The 22,500-nt window shown below is 38.6% G+C and overlaps 1 protein-coding gene across 1 annotated transcript in view; it reads right to left on the reverse strand.

Annotated features, from left to right (window-relative positions):
- Window positions 1-22,500, reverse strand: part of LOC148731310 (hemicentin-1-like) — a 311,654-nt gene that overhangs the window by 325 nt on the left and 288,829 nt on the right. The window contains exons 3-8 of the mRNA XM_088760364.1: window positions 6,005-6,211; window positions 5,382-5,537; window positions 3,891-4,202; window positions 2,130-2,170; window positions 1,334-1,438; window positions 1-453 (exon numbers count right to left, since the gene is read on the reverse strand). The exon at window positions 1-453 is cut by the window's left edge and continues 325 nt beyond it. Of these exons, the coding sequence (XP_088616490.1) occupies window positions 1,376-1,438; window positions 2,130-2,170; window positions 3,891-4,202; window positions 5,382-5,537; window positions 6,005-6,211 (779 nt within the window). The 3' untranslated portion in view covers window positions 1-453; window positions 1,334-1,375. The remainder of the gene's footprint in view (window positions 454-1,333; window positions 1,439-2,129; window positions 2,171-3,890; window positions 4,203-5,381; window positions 5,538-6,004; window positions 6,212-22,500) is intronic.

Genomic DNA, 22,500 nt, shown 5'->3' on the forward strand with positions numbered 1-22,500 from the left:
AAAACAAGCGCGCGCGGAAAAATAGTCTTAGCATTTGCTCACGTCAGCAGCATACACCCACGGGCAAATAGTAGATGATGAATTAACCAATCAGAGCGCGCGCTTTGCTTTAGTTATGTTATAAATGAAAATGGAAAGATCAATCGACGAAACTTCTAAATATGTCTCTTACGACTTGTTCCGATACCAGTGATGAAAAAGAATAAACTTTCGACAGCACTAACATAACAGCTTTCACAAAAACAGTATTTTCAAATAAAATTGCAGTTTCTATGCTATCTTTAAGCCCTATTATGAACAAAAGCAACAAAAATGACTGGGATTTGCACACGTACAGTGCGAGTAACCATTCTAAGCAACAGGGGCTCTCCCACTTAACGCGAGCGCACTTGCCCTCTTGTGCCAATTCCGTAGTCTGTGGAACTATAACTAAAATCCATTCGACCGTCAACCCTAGGAAACACAAAACGTTTGTATGTAAGACTGAGAAATTAATACTTGTATCATCATAGTGTACGATACACACAATGGGGTGAGCAGCTTAGAAGGCAATAAATGCAATTATGTCATTTACTTAAAATTTACAAGTCTTTTTCAAAAACATGAGCCATCTTATGTCAAAAGCCCTCTGTACATGAGTCTATCAAAACAATATGTAGCACAGAATTTAAGCTTTATGTAGCTTAATGTATTGAGAGAATTTAACTGTACATACAAAAATCATGGTAATTGTACTTTTCAGCTGTTTATACACAACAGCAGTGACCAAATAGGAAAGAGGTGAAAAAATAGAATATAAATTAATGGACTGCCTACACTGATAGAGATGAGATGTACAGACAACTTAATGGTACAATAGTCTCTTCTATGGGTACTGAGTAAACTTTATTTACAATATAGAACTTATTTATAAAGAAGCTACATAGAGAGAATTTATAGTACTGCATGTGGGTCATATGCCCACGAAAGATATTTTTTATTTATGATTTTTCTTCAGAATTGTTGCCCATATTTAATATCAAATATACATTTCAAGAATTTAAAACCCACTATAGGTCTTTTTTCATTTTGAACATCTAAACTCAATTCTCCCCACTTACAATTGGTGTTTCATCAATTGATACCTACAGTGTACATGTACTAGTTGATATTTTACTTTCTTCTTTTACACGTAGTTTATCGCTTGCTCGTGAACTGGTCAATTAGATTAAACAGAAACTAACTACATTTTCTAATACAACTACTACATGACTTGTATATTCTGTATAAAAAATGGAAATGAAATGTGTAAAGAGGACCTATTGAATCAAACATGTTCTTTACTGTTTCAAACCTTTTTCTTTGTCTTTCTTTCTCTTTTCAGCAATGAGGATGATTAAGAAAAGAACAAGGGCTTCAACAACGATACCAATAAAAGGCCACAAAGAGCCCAATGGATCTGTTAAAACAAAACAAAAAAGCAAACAATAAAACGACATGATAACATTGACAGGTCAAACCACATGTTGAACAAAACCTACGAGAGGCTGAGTGATTCTTTAGGACTGATACTGTAGTATAACTTGCAATCACATGATATGTTGTGCTAAGAAATGCCATCATTCAATTATTATAATTTATTTTGAATCAAATAAAAGCAACTGGCATTTTAAGAATCATAATGCTGATAATAATCAAAATAACCAAAGTAGTATTAATATAGACACTGATAATTGTAGTGTTATGGATAATGCTCAAAATGATGACAATGATAATTGTTATAATAATAAATAATGGTAACATGACCAAGTAGATTCCAATTGGGTCTGACTAATCGTACCCGTGATTAACGAAATCAGACAAACATGGAGAAGGAGTCTGATTTGTCAGTCACAGCTGAAAAGTAAAGCTGTAAGTACAAGCATGGCTGTTGCTATGGCTATCGTGATAAATTCTGTGATTGGTGGATATATAAGCTGAGTGGACGTAGAATGATTGGCTGCTTTAGTTGTCTGATTACAGCCAACTGTCTGATTTCACTGCAAAGGAATAATAAGTGAAAAATAAAGCAACAAATGCACTGATCCCATTTAAGGAAATTGCAATGACTATGATCACACTAATAATAATGATAATAATAACAACATTACCTGTGTGCTACTACATGTAAATGCAGCTGACAGTGATAAATCTGAGGAAAATTAAACATAAATGTACACGTAAACCATTTGCTACCTTTCTATAATATCAAGAAATGAATAGATATTCTAGTCTTCTCGGATAAGGACGAATAAACCGTAGGCCCTGTCTCCTGAAGGGTTAGAGGTAGGAGACGTTAATTTACCACACACAAGATAACTGTGTGGTGGATGTTCTCCCATGGGATGGGATGGGATGGGTGGCATGTATTTCTAGGGGGGGTAATCAGCCTCAACAACCCGAGTTGAAATAAAGTTACCTGTACCTACTACCATGACATAATCCTTTCATCCCTAACGGTGACTTAAGCATCTACACATAGAATGTAATTTCTCCAAGCTTACAAGACCACCTTGAATCAAACATCAAGGTGACGAGAATTAAGGAAATGATCAACAACTAAAGAGTTTCTTGATTTTTCGACAAATTCTCCTCCTCAGTAAAAGAAAAAATAGAAAAAACAGAAGAGAATGAACAATCTAGATGTTGTCGGTGTTGGGGTACAAAGTACGTCACAGTAATCTCGTGAGTGCTTTCTTTAATGCCCCTTGCTTAACCAAACTAACTAACTAATAGATGCAGGAGACGGGACCTACGGTTTATTCGTCCTTATCCGAGAAGACTAGAATGTCTATCCATTTCTTGATATTATAGAAAGGTAGCACATTCTCCTCAGTTTTTTTTAAGACCTTGAGTGTTGGTCCGGCCGGGGCTCGAACCATCGACCTTGACCTCCCGCACAACAGTCCAGCGCTCTAACCAATTGAGCTAACCGGGAGGCGGTTAGGCATTTACCCTGGTTTACAAGGAAAAAATGGTAAATACAGATCGACATGCCGTCTATGTACAGTACATGTAATGTAAAAATTGGGCCATTGAAATTTCACCAGGACACTGTGCTGGGTAGCCTTAAAATTTTGTGATCTCTAAAGCTGAATGAACCTTCCCAGGTATGCTGTACCAAGGAAAATGTCTCACTCGACCAAATACTTTCCCTTGAACTCCCAGAAGTGACTGCAATGTAACCTCGATCTCCATACAAATTTAAAACTCAGTCTATTCAGCCAACAACTGAAGCAAGATGTTTTTTCCTTCTCATGACAAGAGTTAAACAACAAATATTCTGGGATCACTAGGTTCATACAAAGCAATTTATCAGTTTAAAGGTGTTAGCTATGATGTAATTATGATTGTTCAAATTTTCTAAACTAGCTATGATGAGAGATTTACATTTCTAATCAGAGAATCAGATGCTGATATAGGTATTTCTAGAAATAAATTAAATTATAAAACTGTGTTTTCATCATGGGTACTTTACTTTCTATTTAATAATGGTATGGCTGTTGGCAGTCAGGGTACTTTAATTTTTGTTTAATAATGGTATGGCTTTTAACAAGCAGGGTATTACAGAATTGATTGAATGCTTATTAGCCCAAGCAGATTCTTAGTGGCCATACAAAATGTACAATGCAGCTCTTTTACCCCTTTAAACTCCCGTGAGTGATTAAGACAGAACTTTCTCTTCACAGTATCAAATGAATACAAAATCACACTGACAAGTCATGAGAAGAAAGAAAAAATAATATCAATAAGGGGATTATTAGTTGATCCAATACTAAATTCACCGAAGTAACAGCTAGCAGAAGAATTGAATGGCAGACAGTAACAAGAATTACTTATGAGGTCTTGCTGCAATAGTTCATTGTACTTACTCTTAATAACTGTGTAATCTGTAACGTTGTACTCCTTAATATGCCTCAGCTTTACTTCCAAAAGGCAGGTGTACTTTCTCCCTTGTTGGACATCAACCTTTGTAAGCTTTAGTGGGGCTAAAAAGCCCTGTTGCACATCTGGATCTGGATTCCGCACACTCTCCAACAACTTCCCATCTTTAAACCAGGAAATCCTCTTCAGTGGGGTGCTGTTTTCATTTCCTCTTCTAGTTAGGTTGCAGAATATTATAATGCCATCATCTGGATTAAGAACACTGGAAACTGAGACTTTCACTGTTGGAATTTCATTTCCTGAAATGCAAGAATGTGTAAACCATTACATGAAGATTGTAGTGGCCGACACAAGCGAAGCAAAATTTCGACAACTATGAGTTTCGCAAATGAAGACACACTATGAAGCGGGGGTATATTTTACGGACAAGCCTTGAATCGTTTTATTTAACGTAGTCGTGGTATCCAAGTACTTATCATAAACTGAAATATGAATTTATAAGGAAGAAGCTCAGCTAAATGCGAATAGAAAAACCAACATTCCAAAGATTCCAATATAGAGGCAAGATGCAAAGCTAGCTAAAACCTCAAACAAACTCACAAACGAACTATATATAAGCTCAAGGAAAGGAACATTAGCACTTACATAACAGTCCCACTTGTAAGAATTGAACCAAAACAAACTTCAATATAAGGTAGGTATTCGGAAGAGAAATGGGAAATCCAAACAGACACTTTTACTCTAACACAGAGAACTGTAGTCTTACGGTAAATATGACAACAACCATTAAACAAACTGCCAAACGATAAACTAAAAACTTCAACTACTCTCCTCTAAAAATCACAGACATCAACGCTAAAAAATGGGTCCATGTGATTTGCTCACGATATTACTTCGTATTATCTCAAAGCACGCGCACGTGAGTGGCATGCGCACAAGTTTGTTAACGTCTTCTTAACAGTAGGCAAAAGGCGTGGCAGCCGTTACAAAGATGAAGATTATTGGCCAAAAGCTCAAGCATCAGGTGGATAGATTTTTCTGTTAACAAATACAATTTGTTTCCTAGTTGGAATGGAGATGGTTTATAGAAATATTTTGTTGCAAAAGGATTTTTATAAAAAGGTACTTTACCATTTAAGATGAGGGCATAACTTTTTGATGATCACTCACCCAATATGTAAATTGCACATTCAAAGTGAAAAATAACAGGAACTTTGACTCTGAACAATGGCAAGTAACCACACTACAACTTAACAGCTCATCCTATTCTCAGTGGTTTAAAGGAGATAGCAGTAGTGTTTTTCCCCTCAATAAGATGCCAGTCTTCAGAAAAGTTACCTTGGCATTTCCTCCTGTTTTCTGACAGTTTATTTTTACTCAATTCTATACTATGTGGATAGACACGACATACATAATAGACTTATTTATGATGTGAGAGTACAAAGTAGTGAAATTTCATCTGAAATGCATAGACTTACTTGTAATAACGCTAACACTAAAGCCATGCCTCTTTGGTACGCTTACATTTTTCGCAAAAGCATGACATTCATAGCTTCCAAGTTCACCGTACTGACTGTCATCCTGAATTGTTACATTCTTCAAAGTCATGGTAGTGTACAATTTAATGTTTCCTCCTACAACGAAAGCAATTAACTCGTTTGCAGGAGAAGAATATGGCTTTGTACTGTACAGATTATAGAGGGGGAGGGGAGGGGAAGGGGAAAGGGAGGGGAGAGGGAGGGGAGGGGAGGGGAGGGGGAGGGGAGGGGGAGGGGAGGGGGAGGGGGTCCTGATCCCATTCCAGGCACAAATTGATAAAAAATTATCATGGCATCAAGTATCCAAAAAAGGAAAAGTTCAAATCTCTCTTGTTATATGTGCGAGGTTTCAGGGAAATCTTGATGTTCTGAAAAACGTAAGGAAATAAAATTCATGGGTCACATATAATTCAGGAGGGAAATCATGACTCAGCCTCGTTCACACTATTTATGACGATTTTAAGAATCCTGCTTTGGGAGTAAAGTTTGAGGTCCAGAAGATGTTTTGTTTTTATTTTTTTCTGGAGCCAAATACATTATCTGTAATACAAAGATATACTCACTTATATTCTCTGTTCTTTGATTAAACACAAATCTATCCCCCCCTAACTTTCTGTATCGGTTAAGGTCATCTCTCCTATAAAACTCTATTCTATCTGGTTGAAGTTTACCAGATGCATCAAATGTAATACAAGTAACATATGCTGAAGTGTACTCTAGAGGGTAGATGTTCTCTGGGAAAGGTTGTATGACTCCAAATGGTTGTTCCCCTGAAAAAAAAAAAAAAAAAAAGAAAAGAAAAAAAAATTGTACACATCCATTTATTAAACTGCAGGAACTACACATAAATGTACAGTATATTTGTTTCTAATATCCTAAGCACCTCCTACATAAAATGCCATAGACTGCAGGAAAATTAGGGAGATCCAGACTGGGATTACTCAAAAAGCTGAAGGGCAGGGAAAAAAAGGCTAGAAATAAGAAACCGGTGTGCTTTTCTGCATGGTGGGTACAAATTAATTTAAAGCTGTAATGGATTTTTGCCCATACTGTACCTTACCACTACGAAGCTATTATATAGGTACATTGTAACTATACCTAAAATTCGCAATCTCAGAATTGCAGCTCGATCAGGAAAAACATATGATTTTCAAATTAGTATATTTTAAAAGCCTATGTAATGCGGTAAAAAAAAATTTAGTGCATGAAAACACTGTCTAATTTCACAAATTTGACTTCAAATATCATTTCCAAATTCATGTATACAATTCTAAATGGCCAATGAGCTAAATTTTGTAGAACAAACCACACAATTTTCATAATTATTCAATAGAGTGTTAATCTGTTGAGGAACTATAGGCTGATAGTTGCCCTGCGGAAATTTGATGTTCTGAAAACAAATATTTTCCCGAGAAGTGAGGCTTTCATAGCAAATATGCTAGTTTTAAGAACATCAAACTTCCATGGGGCTACTATCAGACCAATAGTTCTGATACATTAACACTCTATTGTCTTTATTGTGCACCACTAAATTTTCTTCCGCGTGCCAGTTGAAAAATAGTCAAAACCCACTAAATGCAGGGCAATCAAATATCTATTTGTGCATACAGCCCGTCACAAATGTCAATAATTCGCAACAGTACATTGGAATACATTATACCTGTCAGAATTGAAACTTGCTGTTTATCCGATCTGCCTAACTTCGCGGCCGACAAACCATTCAAAATTTTTCACGGATGAGTACTATCCATCCAGGTATTTTCCACGGATGGGCATTATCCATCCAGGTATTTTCTGCGGATGAGCACTATGGGCTGACAGTGTCTCTCCACAGATGAACACTATCGCATCAGGTGATCAATTTAAACCAATAAGAATTGGAGAAAATTTAGTGGTGAACTATAAGGGCTGATAGTGTCTCTCTACGGAAGAACACTATCGCATCAGGTGATCAATTTAAACCAATAAGAATCGGAGAAAATTTAGTGGTGAACTATAAGTGGTGTTAGCACTCAGTCACACTTAAAGATTTTTCGATCAGTTCATTATAAATTTGAGATGATTCCAGAATTATTGACAAGTTCTGATTGCAAACTTCAAAGAAAACATCGAAGATTCAAGACAATACCTTTCATTTGTAACCACAAAAATAACCCCGTGAGTATGAGGTTTTCGTTAGAGAAAGCACAGGTAACCCGGGCTCACTGTTTGTATCACGTACACATGGTTAACTAGAGAGAACATACGGGGCGAAGTTTAGGTCTAGAAAACAAATCGCCATATGGTAAGTTTCATTGATTTTTATTTCCATTTTCAAGCCAATTTTCAGACCTAAACTTCGCCCCATAATTGTTCTCTTTATTTAACCATGTGTACGTGACACAAACAGTGAGCATGGGTTACCTGTGGAGAAAGCTCGTAATTTGCATTGGGAGATCGAAATGTATTCGTTCATTCCGACAGATAATTATACGCTCACAAAGCTTCAAAGAAAGTTAAAAAAACAATGGTTAATATGAGATCGCAAATAATCTATTTGAAAGCTTCGGTTCCCTTCAAAGGTTTCAGCCGACGGTTTGGGGAATGCGGGTGATCCTCGGTGCAAAAACCAGACGAGGTTTTCTTTGTTTCATGAGGTATTGTTTTGCTGCACGCTATTATTTTATAATGTTTTGTTCTCTTTGTTTTACGCCACTCGTGAGCTTTACAGGTTTTTACATAGAGGATGAGCCCCGTATGCACTAACTTAACTTCACGAACACATTCTCAGTAAACCAGCATGTTTACGCCGCTTTCCGTTCAAGTTTCATTGGAAGAATGAGATTTGTTTCGGAAGCCCTCGCATGGCAAGTGAAGTTCCTTCGGAGCTACCACTATATCATCATTATAGGGTTCTTAATACAAATTCACCCTTACCTTGAGCCTTCACTGTTGCAAAAATGATGAGAATCAGAGGAATAATTTTTTCTAGTACGGCCATGGTGTTCGCCAAACCTAAATTTATCGATAGCGCAGAAATCCGCGGAAATCCGCGGAAATCGAATCACAGTCATCCCAAGGCCACGTCTCGAGGAAAAGCGAAGGATTATTTAAGAAAGCGTCATGCGTTGTGTGATGCGGTGTGACGTTTGATATTAAACAGGAAAAACAGTGATGGCAAAGCAAGCCCAAAACGACGGAAATCTCCGAAAAAAAAAAACAACATCCGCACAAAGAATGGGTAAGTTTTATAGTTTTATTAATCTAGCGTGTAAAATGTTCATGTTTCGGAAGATTTAGTGTATTAAATGGACCATATTTTGTTCCCCATACTATTCCTTATGACGCATTTAAATTATCAACGGTTACTCACATAACTTAACACCGCTTCACATAACGCGTGACGCTTTCATGAAATAATCCATCGCTTTTCCTCGAGACGTGAGCTTGGGACTCCTGAGCGGAAATACGTGTTTTAAGGCACGATCGGCGTCATGATCGGCACGATACAGTATTTTACTGGTCAGCGGACAGCTTAACGTGACCTTAAAAAGCTGATAGCTTTTACAATTATAATGTTTACGCCGTGAGTCTGGTCGACAACGTAAAAAGGTAAAGCTTAGAGAGAATACCGTAAACTTAGCTTTGAAATTCTGCAAATCTTTGGGAGGAGCAACTACAGAATACAGGGCCATTGATGTCCACCTTGTCGGCATTCTTTGAAGAACGAGGCAGAAAACAAAAGGATGCATTGTGATTCAATTGGATGTAAATACAGGGCTGTAGTCTAAGCAGCGTCCGCTGGCCCTTGGCGCCTTACTTTTGCTCTTGGGCGACTCGGGCATCTTAGATTTTCATAACAAGCATATTCTGGCCGCCCTGGATTTCACAGTTTCAGAGCACTGGGCTCCCTCAAATTTTTCTTGGAGCACAGCCTTGAAATAAGTGGCTCTGTCTTTTGGGTAGTTCTTATGCTCAATTATATATTTTGCCAAAGCCGAACTGAAGTTGCACGCGATATGAAATTTATGGGTTCTGTCCTCGTGTACCGGTTCACAAGAGCCAATACAAAAGACCAAACAGTACACAATAGCTAACCGATAACTCCTAAACAAAGAAAGAACAATGGTAATTCCCTTGTGAACCGGTACACCAGGACAGAACCAATTTTTGTTTTTCGCGGGTGGTGAGTCCGTGGCAAGTAAGTTTTGTTTTTAAAAGAGCTAAGGCTAAGAATGAGACGGTTTTGAAAAGCTGAAGCAGTGATCCGAGGACGATGTATTATCAGGGTTACAAATTAAAGTGGTGGCTTGAACCGTATAAATCGGCATGTCAACGGCATTTCGGTCAGACCGTCGAGAAGACAAATCATGAGCACTCGTGTAAGTGGCACAGCCATCCTTAATCCCCAATCGTTATTACTGAATTTGTATCAAGCTGGCCAAAACAGTTCTACGTATAAACCTGGGACACACTGCTGTAACGTGTAGGATTGAAGCCCCCCAAAGTACAAAAACTGGCCTCAACAAGAGTAAGAATAAACCGAGGTATGTTTTAAGTACAAAATGTCCATTTTAACTGACAAGAAATTAAGTTTTCACTTTCCACCTTTGTTATTGTTTTTCTGAGCAGCAATGATTTTACTTTCCCAACTAGCATTTGTTTCCCATCACAATCATGGATAACTTATAGCATGTCTTCTTTTTATGCTACTTTTCCCCCTCTACTTATTTCATTTTATTTCTTTCTTTTTGATTTTTTCTTTTCTTTCTTTACTAACCTACTGCCACCTGCAACATAAAATGTACTGAGCTAACAGAATACCCCTAGTTTATTCTGTTCCCTGATTCACTAAATAACATTGCCATTCTGGTACTAGTAGAAAACAAATTTTACATGTAAATTAGTATGTGTAATCAAATGGCGACGAGTGAAATTAGGAAATAATTTCCCTTGCGTCTTGTCAAAATTCTGATAATTTCCCGAGCCTTTAGGCGAGGGAAATTATCAGAATTTTGACAAAATGCAAGGGAAATTATTTCCAATTTCACGAGAAAACCATTTGATTACCTTTTAATATCGTGGGTGACAAATTACGTTCACAACCGTAATTGTTTTTACTGGTTTATTCTATCGAAAACCGAGAGCATGAAGAAGATAGTTTTCGTTTAAAGCATACATTATTGTTAAATGAGATACAATGAAATATATGGAGTTCATATATTTTGTACTGCGGTATTAGATACATATGATGCACAATCTTCGCAGTAGATAGCGCTATTTAAGCAATAGCGAAAATCAGATAAAAAAAAAGAAAAAAAAATCAGGCTTGTACGGGATTCGAACCACTGACCTCTGCGATACTAGTGCAGCGCTCTACCAATTGAGCTAACAAGCCAACTGGGAGTAAGCCGTTAAGTTGATCCGTAATAAACCATATGTATCTAATACCGCAGTACAAAATATATGAACTTCATATACTTCATTGCATCTCATTTATCACTTTCACGGGTTTATTACGAATCAACTTAACGGCCTGCTCCCAGTTGGCTTGTTAGCTCAATTGGTAAGAGCGCTGCACTAGTATCGCCGAGAGGTCAGTGATCCGAATCCCGTACAGGCCTGATTTTCGCTATTGCTTAAATACCGCTATCTATTGCGAGGATCGTGCATCATATGTATTATTAACAACAAACATATGAAACATATGTGTGAACTGTGGTTATGAGACGTATATGAGCACGATCCTTCGCAATAAAGCACTATTTGAGCAATAGTGAAAATCAGACCTGAAAAAAATTTCAGCCCTGTACGGGATTCGAACCACTGACCTCTGCGATACTAGTGCAGCGCTCTACCAATTGAGCTAACAAGCCAACTGGGAGCAGGCCATCAAATTAATTCGACATAAATAAATCATCTACGGGTTTATGTCGAATTAATTTGATGGCCTGCTCCCAGTTGGCTTGTTAGCTCAATTGGTAGAGCGCTGCACTAGTATCGCAGAGGTCAGTGGTTCGAATCCCGTACAGGCCTGAAATTTTTTTCAGGTCTGATTTTCACTATTGCTCAAATAGTGCTTTACTGCGAAGGATCGTGCTCATATACATATGTATTATTGTTAAAGTTCGTAATTTTCTCAGTTTCTTCACAAAAAATACTTTCGAATTCCTCGTGCCTATTAATAATTTTCGGCCGCTTCTTTTAATTTCGTAACTTCTTCAAGAGTCACCGTCTTAAATCTTCACGCCATCTTGGCTCTGATCGAGATACAAGAGATGTTATCATGGCAATTTTGTCATTTCAAATATGAAATTACAAATTAATGCTGAAATTTCGCGCCAAAATGAAGGAGTAATTTGTCACCTATGATATTAATTGATTTAAATGAATGAAACATTGTACTGTCTTTTATTGTATTGCAACAGCCTTGAATGAATCAAATGTCTTCTAAACTTGATTTCTTACATCCAGAAACTGTCTGAGTTATGGAACAAGCTGAACTCTTGCTGGGTGTCCGTGGAGGTGATAATATAGTGATAGCAAAGAACACAGTAACTATGATGATTAATCTCCCAATTCAGAAATGCCAGGGGAAAATTATCAGAAGTATTTCAAGACAAACCTGTTTGTCAATTCCCAGTCAACACTAGGTCATGGGGAGTAACCAAACGCTTGTAATTAGCCTGTGTACAGGTAACTGTGCCCATCCAGTCAAATAAAAATCAGGGAATGGATATTCCGTGACAAACATGAACAACAACAGCACCCCACAGATGTCCTTTTCTCAATATATTACAAGGGAGGGGAGCAGTTGTATGCGGGCTAGTTTCAGTCACTAAGCAATTCTCAGCTAGTTTCAGCAATATGCATACCGTATTTACTCGAATAAGCGCCACGGCGCTTATTTAATTTTTCTCGCCACAAGTGCGGCGCTTATTCGAGGGCGGCGCTTATTTAAAAAATTGTACCAGACAAATTTACTTTTTCTAAATATTTATTAAACGGTACACTTTCCATCTGTAAATTTTCCTACGGACTGATGCTAAACTGATAGTAAATCTAGAATTACGAGAAAATTTCATGCGGTGAATAAACCCCGAGCCTTTCATGATAACGAGAGCGAAAATATCAGCGGTGAGAGCGAACTCCTGCGTCGGGGGTGCGGCGCTTATTCGAGGGCGGTGCTTATTAACTTTTTTGTCCCAGATGCGGCGCTTATTCGAGGGCGGCGCTTAATCGAGGGCGGCGCTTATTTGAGTAAATACGGTATGTTAAAACCCATTGAAAGAATTAAATCTAGGAAGAAAATGAGAAGTATCATGGATATTTTCCAACATAACACCCAGCAAAAAACCGATAATTTCATCAAACTTACTTGACTAACACATCAAAGCACTTGGTAACCTAAAGTTCATGACCACTGGCCGCTGTGAAGCCACCAAAATGAAAGAATGCTCTGAACAAATTGCTCCAGTCTTTGCAGGCTTTTCAATTTCTCTTTGAGTCGGGGTAATCTACACTATGAGTGGAAAACTGCGGATATTACACCTCTTCGCAAGAAAGACTCAAAAGAACCCGCCGAAAACTATCGGCCCATATCACTCCTTGCTATTACCAGCAAAGTCTTGGAACGTTGTGTGGGCACCCGTTTTTATGATCATGTGAAACACTTAATCAACCATTTACAACACGGGTTTATGAAGAACCGCTCGTGTGTCATCCAGCTCCTGTCGGTGTTGCATGCCATTGGCGAAGCTCTGGACAAGAACATTCAGTTAGACTTAATCTATCTGGATTTCGCCAAAGCGTTCGACTCCGTAGATCACTTAATCCTCCTGGCCAAGTTGAAGGCGCACGGTGTTTCAGGACCACTTTTTGCATGGTTTACGGACTACTTAACTGGTCGCGCCCAAAGGGTGCTTGTGGCAGGTGCTGCATCAAAGTGGGCACCTGTTACTTCCGGCGTCCCACAAGGGAGTGTGTTAGGGCCGCTACTTTTCACAATCTTTATTAATGATCTACCGGATAAAGTTATAGGCGGGGTCAGGGCAGCGTTGTACGCTGACGACAACAAGCTGTACAAAAGCGTCACCACTATGTGTGATTGGCAGTCTCTGCAAACTACTCTAGGCAACCTAAACAACTGGTCAAAGCGTAATCGCATTAAATTTAACACCTCTAAATGTAAATCACTTACTGTCACCCGTAAAAAATTCCCCCCCCCCTCCTGGTTCACGAGTACACCCTGGACAGTGCTCAACTTGAGCGAGTCTCCACCGAAAAAGATCTGGGTGTTCACATCACAAGTTCGCTCTCTTGGAAACCCCACATCCACGCTAGTACTGCGAAAGCCAACAAGCTCCTTGGGCTTTTAAAGCGAACATACCCCCTAATAACCGACGTGACTGTTCGGCACACGCTATACCTGTCGTTGGTCAAGTCTCAGCTGTGCTACGCCACGCAAGTCTGGTCGCCCGCTCAAGTCACCCTAAAGGCCCAAGTCGAGCGAGTACAACGCCGCGCCACCCGCTAGATTTTACAAACTAGGGTGAGAGAGGTCTCTTACAAGGACAGATTAATCAAGCTTGACCTACTCCCTTTATCCTCTGATAGAGAACTGAAAGACTTGTTATTTTTTTTTTTACAAATGTCTATACAACTATATTGACGCCGGTGAACGTACACTGTTTTGTTGAATTTATCTCGCACGGCCGTACCAGACTTTGTAATTCTTTCAACCTAAAATCACCTATTTGTAGAACCAGTACTTTTCAGGCCTCAAACTTTAATCGCATTGTTAAACTCTGGAACGTGACTTGCTCCGTCTTACCATCCACCAGCTTTGACAAACCAGGTTCGTACCAGAAATCTGTCCGCAATGTAATGCTAGACCGCCTAAAAACTATATATGACATTGATTGGCCCTGCACGTGGACACTAGCCAGTTCGTGCTCGTGCCACTAAGTTGAAATTATTTATTTATTTGGTATTTTTGTAATTTCTTATTTTATAGTGCTTTTTAATTCATAATGAGCGGTGCCTCGCATGAGACTTTACGTCCTGTTCGCGCCTTCTCTTTTGGGTGCAGTTCTATCTCAGTTTCTGTTCTGTTTTCTATTTGTTATTGTATTATTGTACTTTTGCCTTGTTCAAATATTTATCTGATTTCCCAATAAAGTCGTATAAAAAAAATGTATTTCCGTGGCATCATTCTTCATGTGCGTGATCGATTCCTCGTAAAAATGAAGTGATGTATTTCATCTAACAGCTGACTTAATCTAATCAATTTGATCCTAAACATTTTTAACGAATAGGTTTGTAGGACAAAGCATTTTTCAGTGGAGTTCATATTACAGTGCCACAGCTGAATCTGTCTCTAGGAGGCTAATAGTATATGGATGATACTGCGAAAAAGCGGTAAGCAATCCCCTGAGACTGCGACATTAACCCCAGCGTTCAGAACGAAACACTTGGGGAATACGGCTTTTATGAACTGTGGTCATAAACCTCAACGCACCACAGACGTATCTGTCATTTAAAGAAAAATATATTCCAGTCAACATTTTTGAGCTCTCCGGTTCAGTTTTCCATGTTGGCTAAATGCAACTCGCGTGCTCTTTAGGATTTAGAGTGTTAAAGGAGGGTCTGGATGGGGGGGCGGGGGGGGGGGGGTACGAATTTAATTTAATAATAAGTTCTTATATAGCGCATTAAAATTGAACTCTATGCGCTTTACAATTACAATTAACAAAATTTCAATAAAAATCCGATACATGCAATTTTCGCTACTATCTAAACTAATGAATTATTGCGTGTTATACATATATTTGACAACGTACGATATCAAAAAATCTGGTGGCTTAGTTTTTGAAAAGATAAGTTTTCAGTAAGCGTTTAAAGGAGTCAACAGATTCGGCGTTTTTTATGCATTCAGGTAGTTGATTCCACAAATACGGTGCAGCGTAGGAGAATGCTCTTTGCCCATACGTTTTAGTTCGAATTTTTGGGACCTCAAGTAGATTCATGTTTGATGAACGGAGGTTTCGTGCTGGAATATATCGACTAAGAAGTTCAACAAGATAGGTTGGAGCCATGTCATTTAGTGCTTTGTATGTTATCAACAGTATCTTGAATTGAATTCGTTTTGTGACCGGGAGCCAATGAATTTTGATAAGTATAGGTGTTATACTGTCTCTTGATTTAGCACCGACTAACAAGCGGGCAGCTGTGTTTTGGATCCGTTGGAATTTTTCGATGTCACAAATCGGTAGACCGTACAATAGGCTATTACAGAAATCAAGTCGCGATGAGATGAGATGAAGGCGTGTATCAATCTTTCATTTTGCTGCGTCGAGAGGTATTTACGAACGCGACCAATATTTCTGATTGCTAGAGACGACGATTTACAGATGGAATTTATATGCGTGCGTAGGTTCATCACAGAATCAAGCATGACGGCCAGGTCTCGGACAGTATTAGATAAATTAATGTCAGTTGTCAGTTAAATTTTCGGCCATTTGTCAGTTGTCAGTTAAATGACTGTTAATGATTAACTTCGCAAGTTAATTATTACTTTCCGACCCTATAATTTTGACTGCAAAGCACATAGCGTAAACTCGAAAATTTAGTCGAAAACTGATACAATAAGAACTGCTTTTTCTCAGTTCTGGAATGAAATAAGATCTTTCAAATGACTTTAAGTCATTGTTTCATCAGTTACAACTCTTTTGAACACAAACTTCTATTTCTTCGTGCGCAACATTCCTTTGCAACCACTTAACGGGTCAAAATGTTGGAAAGAAGATCATCAGAAAGAAAACAAACTTGTGAAAAGTCTTCTAGCCCAATATATTTGATTTCTGTTTTGTTTTACAAAGCTTCGATTTCGGTTGGCTCTATGAAATGATCAGAAGGAACGTTCTTTTGTCTACTTTTCAACTAGGTTATTAGAGAAAGCGTGCCTTAGAAATCCAGGCGAAAATAAGCGCGAACTGGCCGCCCAGATCTAGAAACCGTAATTGGGGTAATATCTTCATCCTCTTGGTGAGAAAAGTCATTTTCTGAGTCCGTGTCATATTTGTCTGCGTGTGTTCGCACCTCAGCAACTGCCACTTAAACGATACAGTCGTCAACAAATGTGATATCTGGCACTTTCCATCCTTTTGAAGTAGCATGAACAGTTCCTTTGTCGCTACTGAACCTTACCGACTGATCTCCCGAGTGAAAATCGTTACCTAGTCCCGCCAACAAGTCCACTTTGGTGGAATCTTGTTGCTTCGTGTAGACTGCCGGGGGTAAAGCCCCTGCCCTGTCCTTGGTAGTTTCCTCCCGAACTGTCCTTTGCCTCAAGGGACGATACTTCTCCACAAATTCTTTCATAGCATTTTCAATTTCGGGGTCGATCTCTACTGAAGGTAGAGGTCGCATAAAGTTAACATTTGCAAACTCCGTGCTGGTCTGAGGGACAGGATAGTAGGATTTTTCATGAGTACAATACTTTGCTCCCCATTTCGTTACTCTCTTCAATGACTCCTTGGTAATTAGTCCAAAGTCTTGGGAACACTGTAGTGCTGTGAAGGTCTCGTGCTTAAAATGTGAAACTGCAAGTAGATTCTCCACAACTGTTGTGAGTAATGTGCTCAATTCCAATATCTTCTTCGAGAAGTTTAAGTGAGACTTGAGTTTTATGAGACACACGGTTCCCTCGAGGCCGTTGTTTGCTGTGGTTTCCTTTATACTGTGCCCTTGTTTCACCTCAGAAACGGTTTTGTAATGTTGTCATTTACATGTGATACTTTGTCTACGGCATTTTGAAGAGACAATTGTGCTTTCTCTATGCCTTGAGCTCCGATACCAAAACTGTCATAGAGACTTCATAGTACCACCGAGTCCCGACGCTAGTCTAATGCAACCTGTAGCCACATCCGATATGAATAAAGTCCTCTCCATAGAACACATGCCATGAACTTGCGTAAAAGAACACGTTTCATTCGTTCCTTCACTTGCTCCTTCCTGACCAGAGCCCATCAACGTTTTAACGTTTTTCTCAGAAGGACTGAAGAACTTTACCTTTCGATCCCCCGAGTCAGTGAACGCTAGTCCGTCTTCAAATTCACAAAGTCTTTTGATTTCTCTATAAGACTCAGAATTGTTCTTTAGAAGTTGGTCAACTTCAAAGCTTGAAAGGTTGCAAACGTAAAGGCCACCGTCTAGACCGACTGCTGCAAAGTAAGCTCTTTGTTTGAGAACTTCCGTAGATATGATATTCAAAATGCCAGTCGGGTAGGTCACGAGTCTGACTCCGGTACGAGCAATGCCAACTCCATTGTAGTGTAATGTCACTTGTATAATTTCTCTCTGGGCATCGTCTGCACACAACAGAATGTTTTCACTTGCAGCACAGGTTGAAGTTGGCTTTTCTAAAGAAGGGCGAACCTGGACAAGATTCGAGTTTCCGAATTCATCACTTAAGATATCAAGGAGGTGATAAGAACAAAATGGTATATCTCTGCGATTTTTACCCTAAAGCCATAAGGTGTGTAAGAAGTGTTGCACAATGTAATTCGAGCCGGCTAAGAACCTCTCTAAAATCATACGAAACCAGAATATGCCCAGCAGACAAACATGAAACAGGACAATTCAGTCGTATCACTGCGACTCTATAAGATTTAACTTTTCACAATCACTTTAGTTATGTCATTATAATCTACATAAAACATTATCTACATGAATGCAAGAATGAGAAAATTGACGGCGCTTATAAGTCGGCATCTAATGGGCGTTTTACAATAAACAGCAGGCTATGAACTGATATATTTATACCACTGACACCAAATACCAAACCACTCCAATACATACTGTTTAATCCGCTTCCTTTCGAGCCAGCATGGTCGGAAGCTCCAAATTCCATTGCTCGTCCGTAGTTAACGCAAAATTATCGCTCTTGACGCCTGATTTTGGAGCCATGTGATAAATTTTCACATCAAACTCTCCGAGGTGATATTTACCAGACAACTCCTTTAGACCGAGGAACGAAGGAAGGCGCTTTTTCAGCGTCAATACTGTTTTAACATCTTTGATAGGAATGCGGCTTCTGTGACGCTCAAATGCCGTTTCCGACTCAATTCGTTAAAAGCTTACAACAGCTCTTAAAGTAACAGTATTCACGCCCTTCGCGTAAGATGACGATCGAATTGGGTATCAAAGATCATATAACTGATATGTGTCACATGACCTTGATGTGGATGGCACATGCGGTAATTATTCACGAAATAGGACACTCTGGAGTACTCCTACTGATATGTAATGGAAAATGTACTTTCATTGAACAAAAGAGATTAAATGTCCTTAATTTACATCCATTTTTTAGGATATTTACGGCGATCCGGGCTTTTGTCAGTTGTCAGTAAAAGCACTTCACAAATGTCAGTTGTCAGTTAGTTTTTCAGCGATTTGTCAGTTGTCAGTGAAAATTTTGGCCATTTGTCAGTTGTCAGTTAACCCCATCCAGACCCTCTTAAAGGCGTTTCTTGTCATTGAACTCGCCTCTAAAATGTCAGATCGCCAAGCTAGCCTACTGCCATCCCCCTTTCACAACCAAAATAAAAATTCCTTAGATTTTACCTACTTCATCTGACAGCTGCTTGGTAGATGTTGTAGTAACGATACATACAATTAGTCGCAGTATTTTGTGATTTACAAAAATTTCGTTTCACAGTTTTTCCATAGTTACGTGTTGCAACCTTGATCTTTTCTAAGAAGCGTCACGCCGTCACGCATTACAGTTACAAGTCTTGACCTTTGACCGAATATTTTTGAAACTGAGCTTTTGAGTTAGTCTCCGAAAATGAAATCAGTAAATAATAATAATAATAATTTACATTTCTAGAGCGCTAAAATTATAAAATATTCTAAAGCGCTTTACAACATATTAACTACAAATATTAAAATGATAAACGACAAAATATCAAAACAAACTGTAAGCCAGCTTGAATAGATGTGTCTTAAGCTTTGACTTAAAAATCGTTACATTTGGACTGTTTCGAATTTCAAGCGGCAGTTCGTTCCACAGAAAAGGTCCAGAACGGGCAAAGGCACGATCACCAAAGGTCTTAAAGTTAGTTCTTGGGACCATAAGGAGACCCTGATCGCAGGAACGTAGCTGATGACCCTTGACATTGTGTGGCTGCAGATATTATTTTATGTATAGTGGGCCTTGGTTATTTAAAGCTTTATAAATTAAAAGTAACAACTTAAAATGGACGCGATAAGCCACAGGTGGCCAGTGAAGATTATATAAGGCGGACGAGATGTGGTGAAACTTGGGAATCCTAAAAATTAGTCGAGCAGCGGCGTTGAGCACCTTCTGAAGAGGGGGACAATAACTGGACTACATGTCTGTTTCTGTTTGTAAAGATTTGTACATTGTACAGGGGGGAGAACAATAGGACACGTAGTCCCCTACTAGGTTCATCCACCTAAACCCAACCCACCCATCCCACCGCGGGGAAGGACATCCATCAAACAATAATCTCGTGTTTGGGAAATTAACGTCTCCTACCGCTCCTGCGGAAGACGGGTCCTCCATTTATTCGTCCCTTTTCAAGAAGACTAGAATATCTAACTACTTCTTGATGTTAGAGAAAGGTAGCATATTCTTCTCAATTATTTGAAGACCTTGAGTGTTGGTCCGGCCGGGGCTTGTAAAGAATTTTATTGGCTGAATCCTTCTGTGTGTTACAAGGCTCATTATTCCGTAAGGCTCTAAATCTCGAATTTGTTGTTTCTCTATAAAATGCTGTCCGTATTCACGCCTACCGTCAAGGTTCTGGTCTGTAAAACTGTCACGTGTCACTATATCCTATATCACAAAACCACATCCGGTGTGGTAAATCAGATAATCACTAACTTAATCAAATTAAATGAGTCTGTATGCGGTTTCACGAGTGTTCATATTTCTAGGCTATTTCCGTTGAGTTTATTTTCAGTTCAATGTAGGCTCGATTTCTTCACGCTCGAACCCTCGACCTCTGGCACAACAGTCCAGAGGTCTATCCATTGAGCTAACCAGGAGGCGGTTAGCTACCCGGGAAGCGGTTGTCTATCAGGTAAGTTATCCGTTACGGCTTATACTATTTTGCGAAACGAAACGAAACGAAACGAAATTGTACTATTTTGCGAAACGAAACGAAACGAAACGAAATTTTGCGAAATGGCGTTCCTTCGCCTTTATTTAGCAAATATGTCCTCCTCGTCCGAAACAAAATGTTTTCACTAATAAAATGATCAATATTTCTAAGAGCCTGCTCACCTCTCATTTTATTGACCATAGTAGAATTCGTTTCGCAAAGTAGTAATTTTGACAGAATTACTATTTTGCGAAATGGCGTTTTTTCACCTTTATTCAGCAAATATGTCCTCCTCGTCCGAAACAAAATGTTTCCACCAATAAAAAGGTCAATGTCTCTAAGAGCCTGTTCACCTCTCATTTTATTGACCATAACAGAACTCGTTTCGCAAAGTAGTAATTTTGAAAGAATTACTATTTTGCGAAATGGCGTTTTTTCGCTTTTATTTAGCAAATATGTCCTCTTCGTCCGAAACAAAATGTTTCCACTAATAAAATGATCAATATTTCTAAGAGCCTGGTCACCTCTCATTTTATTGACCATAACAGAACTCGTTTCGCAAAGTAGTAACTTTGACAGAATCACTATTTTGCGAAATGGCGTTTTTTCGCTTTTATTTTGCAAATATGTCCTCCTCGTCCGAAACAAAATGTTTCCACTAATAAAATGACCAATATTTCTAAGAGCCTGGTCACCTCTCATTTTATTGACCATAACAGAACTCGTTTCGCAAAGTAGTAATTTTGACAGAATTACTATTTTGCGAAATGGTGTTTTTTCACCTTTATTCAGCAAATATGCCCTCTTCGTCCGAAACAAAATGTTTCCACCAATAAAATGATCAATGTTTCTAAGAGCCTGGTCACCTCTAATTTTATTGACCATAACAGAACTCGTTTTGCAAAGTAGTAATTTTGACAAAATTACTATTTTGCGAAATGGCGTTTTTTTCGCTTTTATTTTGTAAATATGCCCTCCTCGTCCGAAACAAAATGTTTCCACTAATAAATGATCAATATTTCTAAGAGCCTGGTCACCTCTCATTTTATTGACCAAAATAGAACTCGTTTCGCAAAGTAGTAATTTTGACAGAATTACTATTTTGCGAAATGGCGTTTTTTTGCCTTTATTCAGCAAATATGTCCTCTTCGTCCGAAACAAAATATGTCCACTAATAAAATGATCAATCTTTCTAAGAGCCTGGTCACCTCTCAATTTATTGACCATAATAGAAACTTGTTTCGCAAAGTAGTAATCTTGACAGAATTACTATTTTGCGAAATGGCGTTTTTTTCACCTTTACTTAGCAAATATGTCCTCTTTGCCCGAAACAAAATGAAAGACAACTACTTGTTTTTGTTCTCGATTGCTCTTTATTGGCTCGGAGTTTACTCTTTATTGTTGTTATAATTCTGTTTTCTACTTTGCTCTGTATTCCTTGTATTTTGTTCTATTCTATTTATGGCTGCCGCAACTCGATTTTATAGCTGACCAACAAGCCACATGCGTGACTGGCAATTCCAGCCGAACTCAATTAACGCTCGATGTTTCGTCAAACTTCTAGGAAAATACGTTATAAGGTGATCAGAGGTGACCAGGCTCTTAAAAATATTGATCATTTTATTAGTGGAAACATTTTGTTTCGGACGAAGAGGGCATATTTGCTAAATAAAGGCGAAAAAAGGCAATCTCGCAAAATTTCGTTTCGTTTCGTTTCGCAAAATAGTATAGAAAACAGAATTATAACAACAATAAACAGTAAACTCCGAGCCAATAAAGAGCAATCGAGAACAAAAACAAGTACTTGTCTTTCATTTTGTTTCGGGCAAAGAGGACACATTTGCTACATAAAGGTGAAAAAAACGCCATTTCGCAAAATAGTAATTCTGTCAAAATTACTATTTTGCGAAACGAGTTCTATTATGGTCAATAAAATGAGAGGTGACCAG

The sequence above is a fragment of the Stylophora pistillata genome, chromosome 5 (assembly GCF_964205215.1).
Source record: "Stylophora pistillata chromosome 5, jaStyPist1.2, whole genome shotgun sequence".
NCBI classification, from domain to species: domain Eukaryota; kingdom Metazoa; phylum Cnidaria; class Anthozoa; order Scleractinia; family Pocilloporidae; genus Stylophora; species Stylophora pistillata.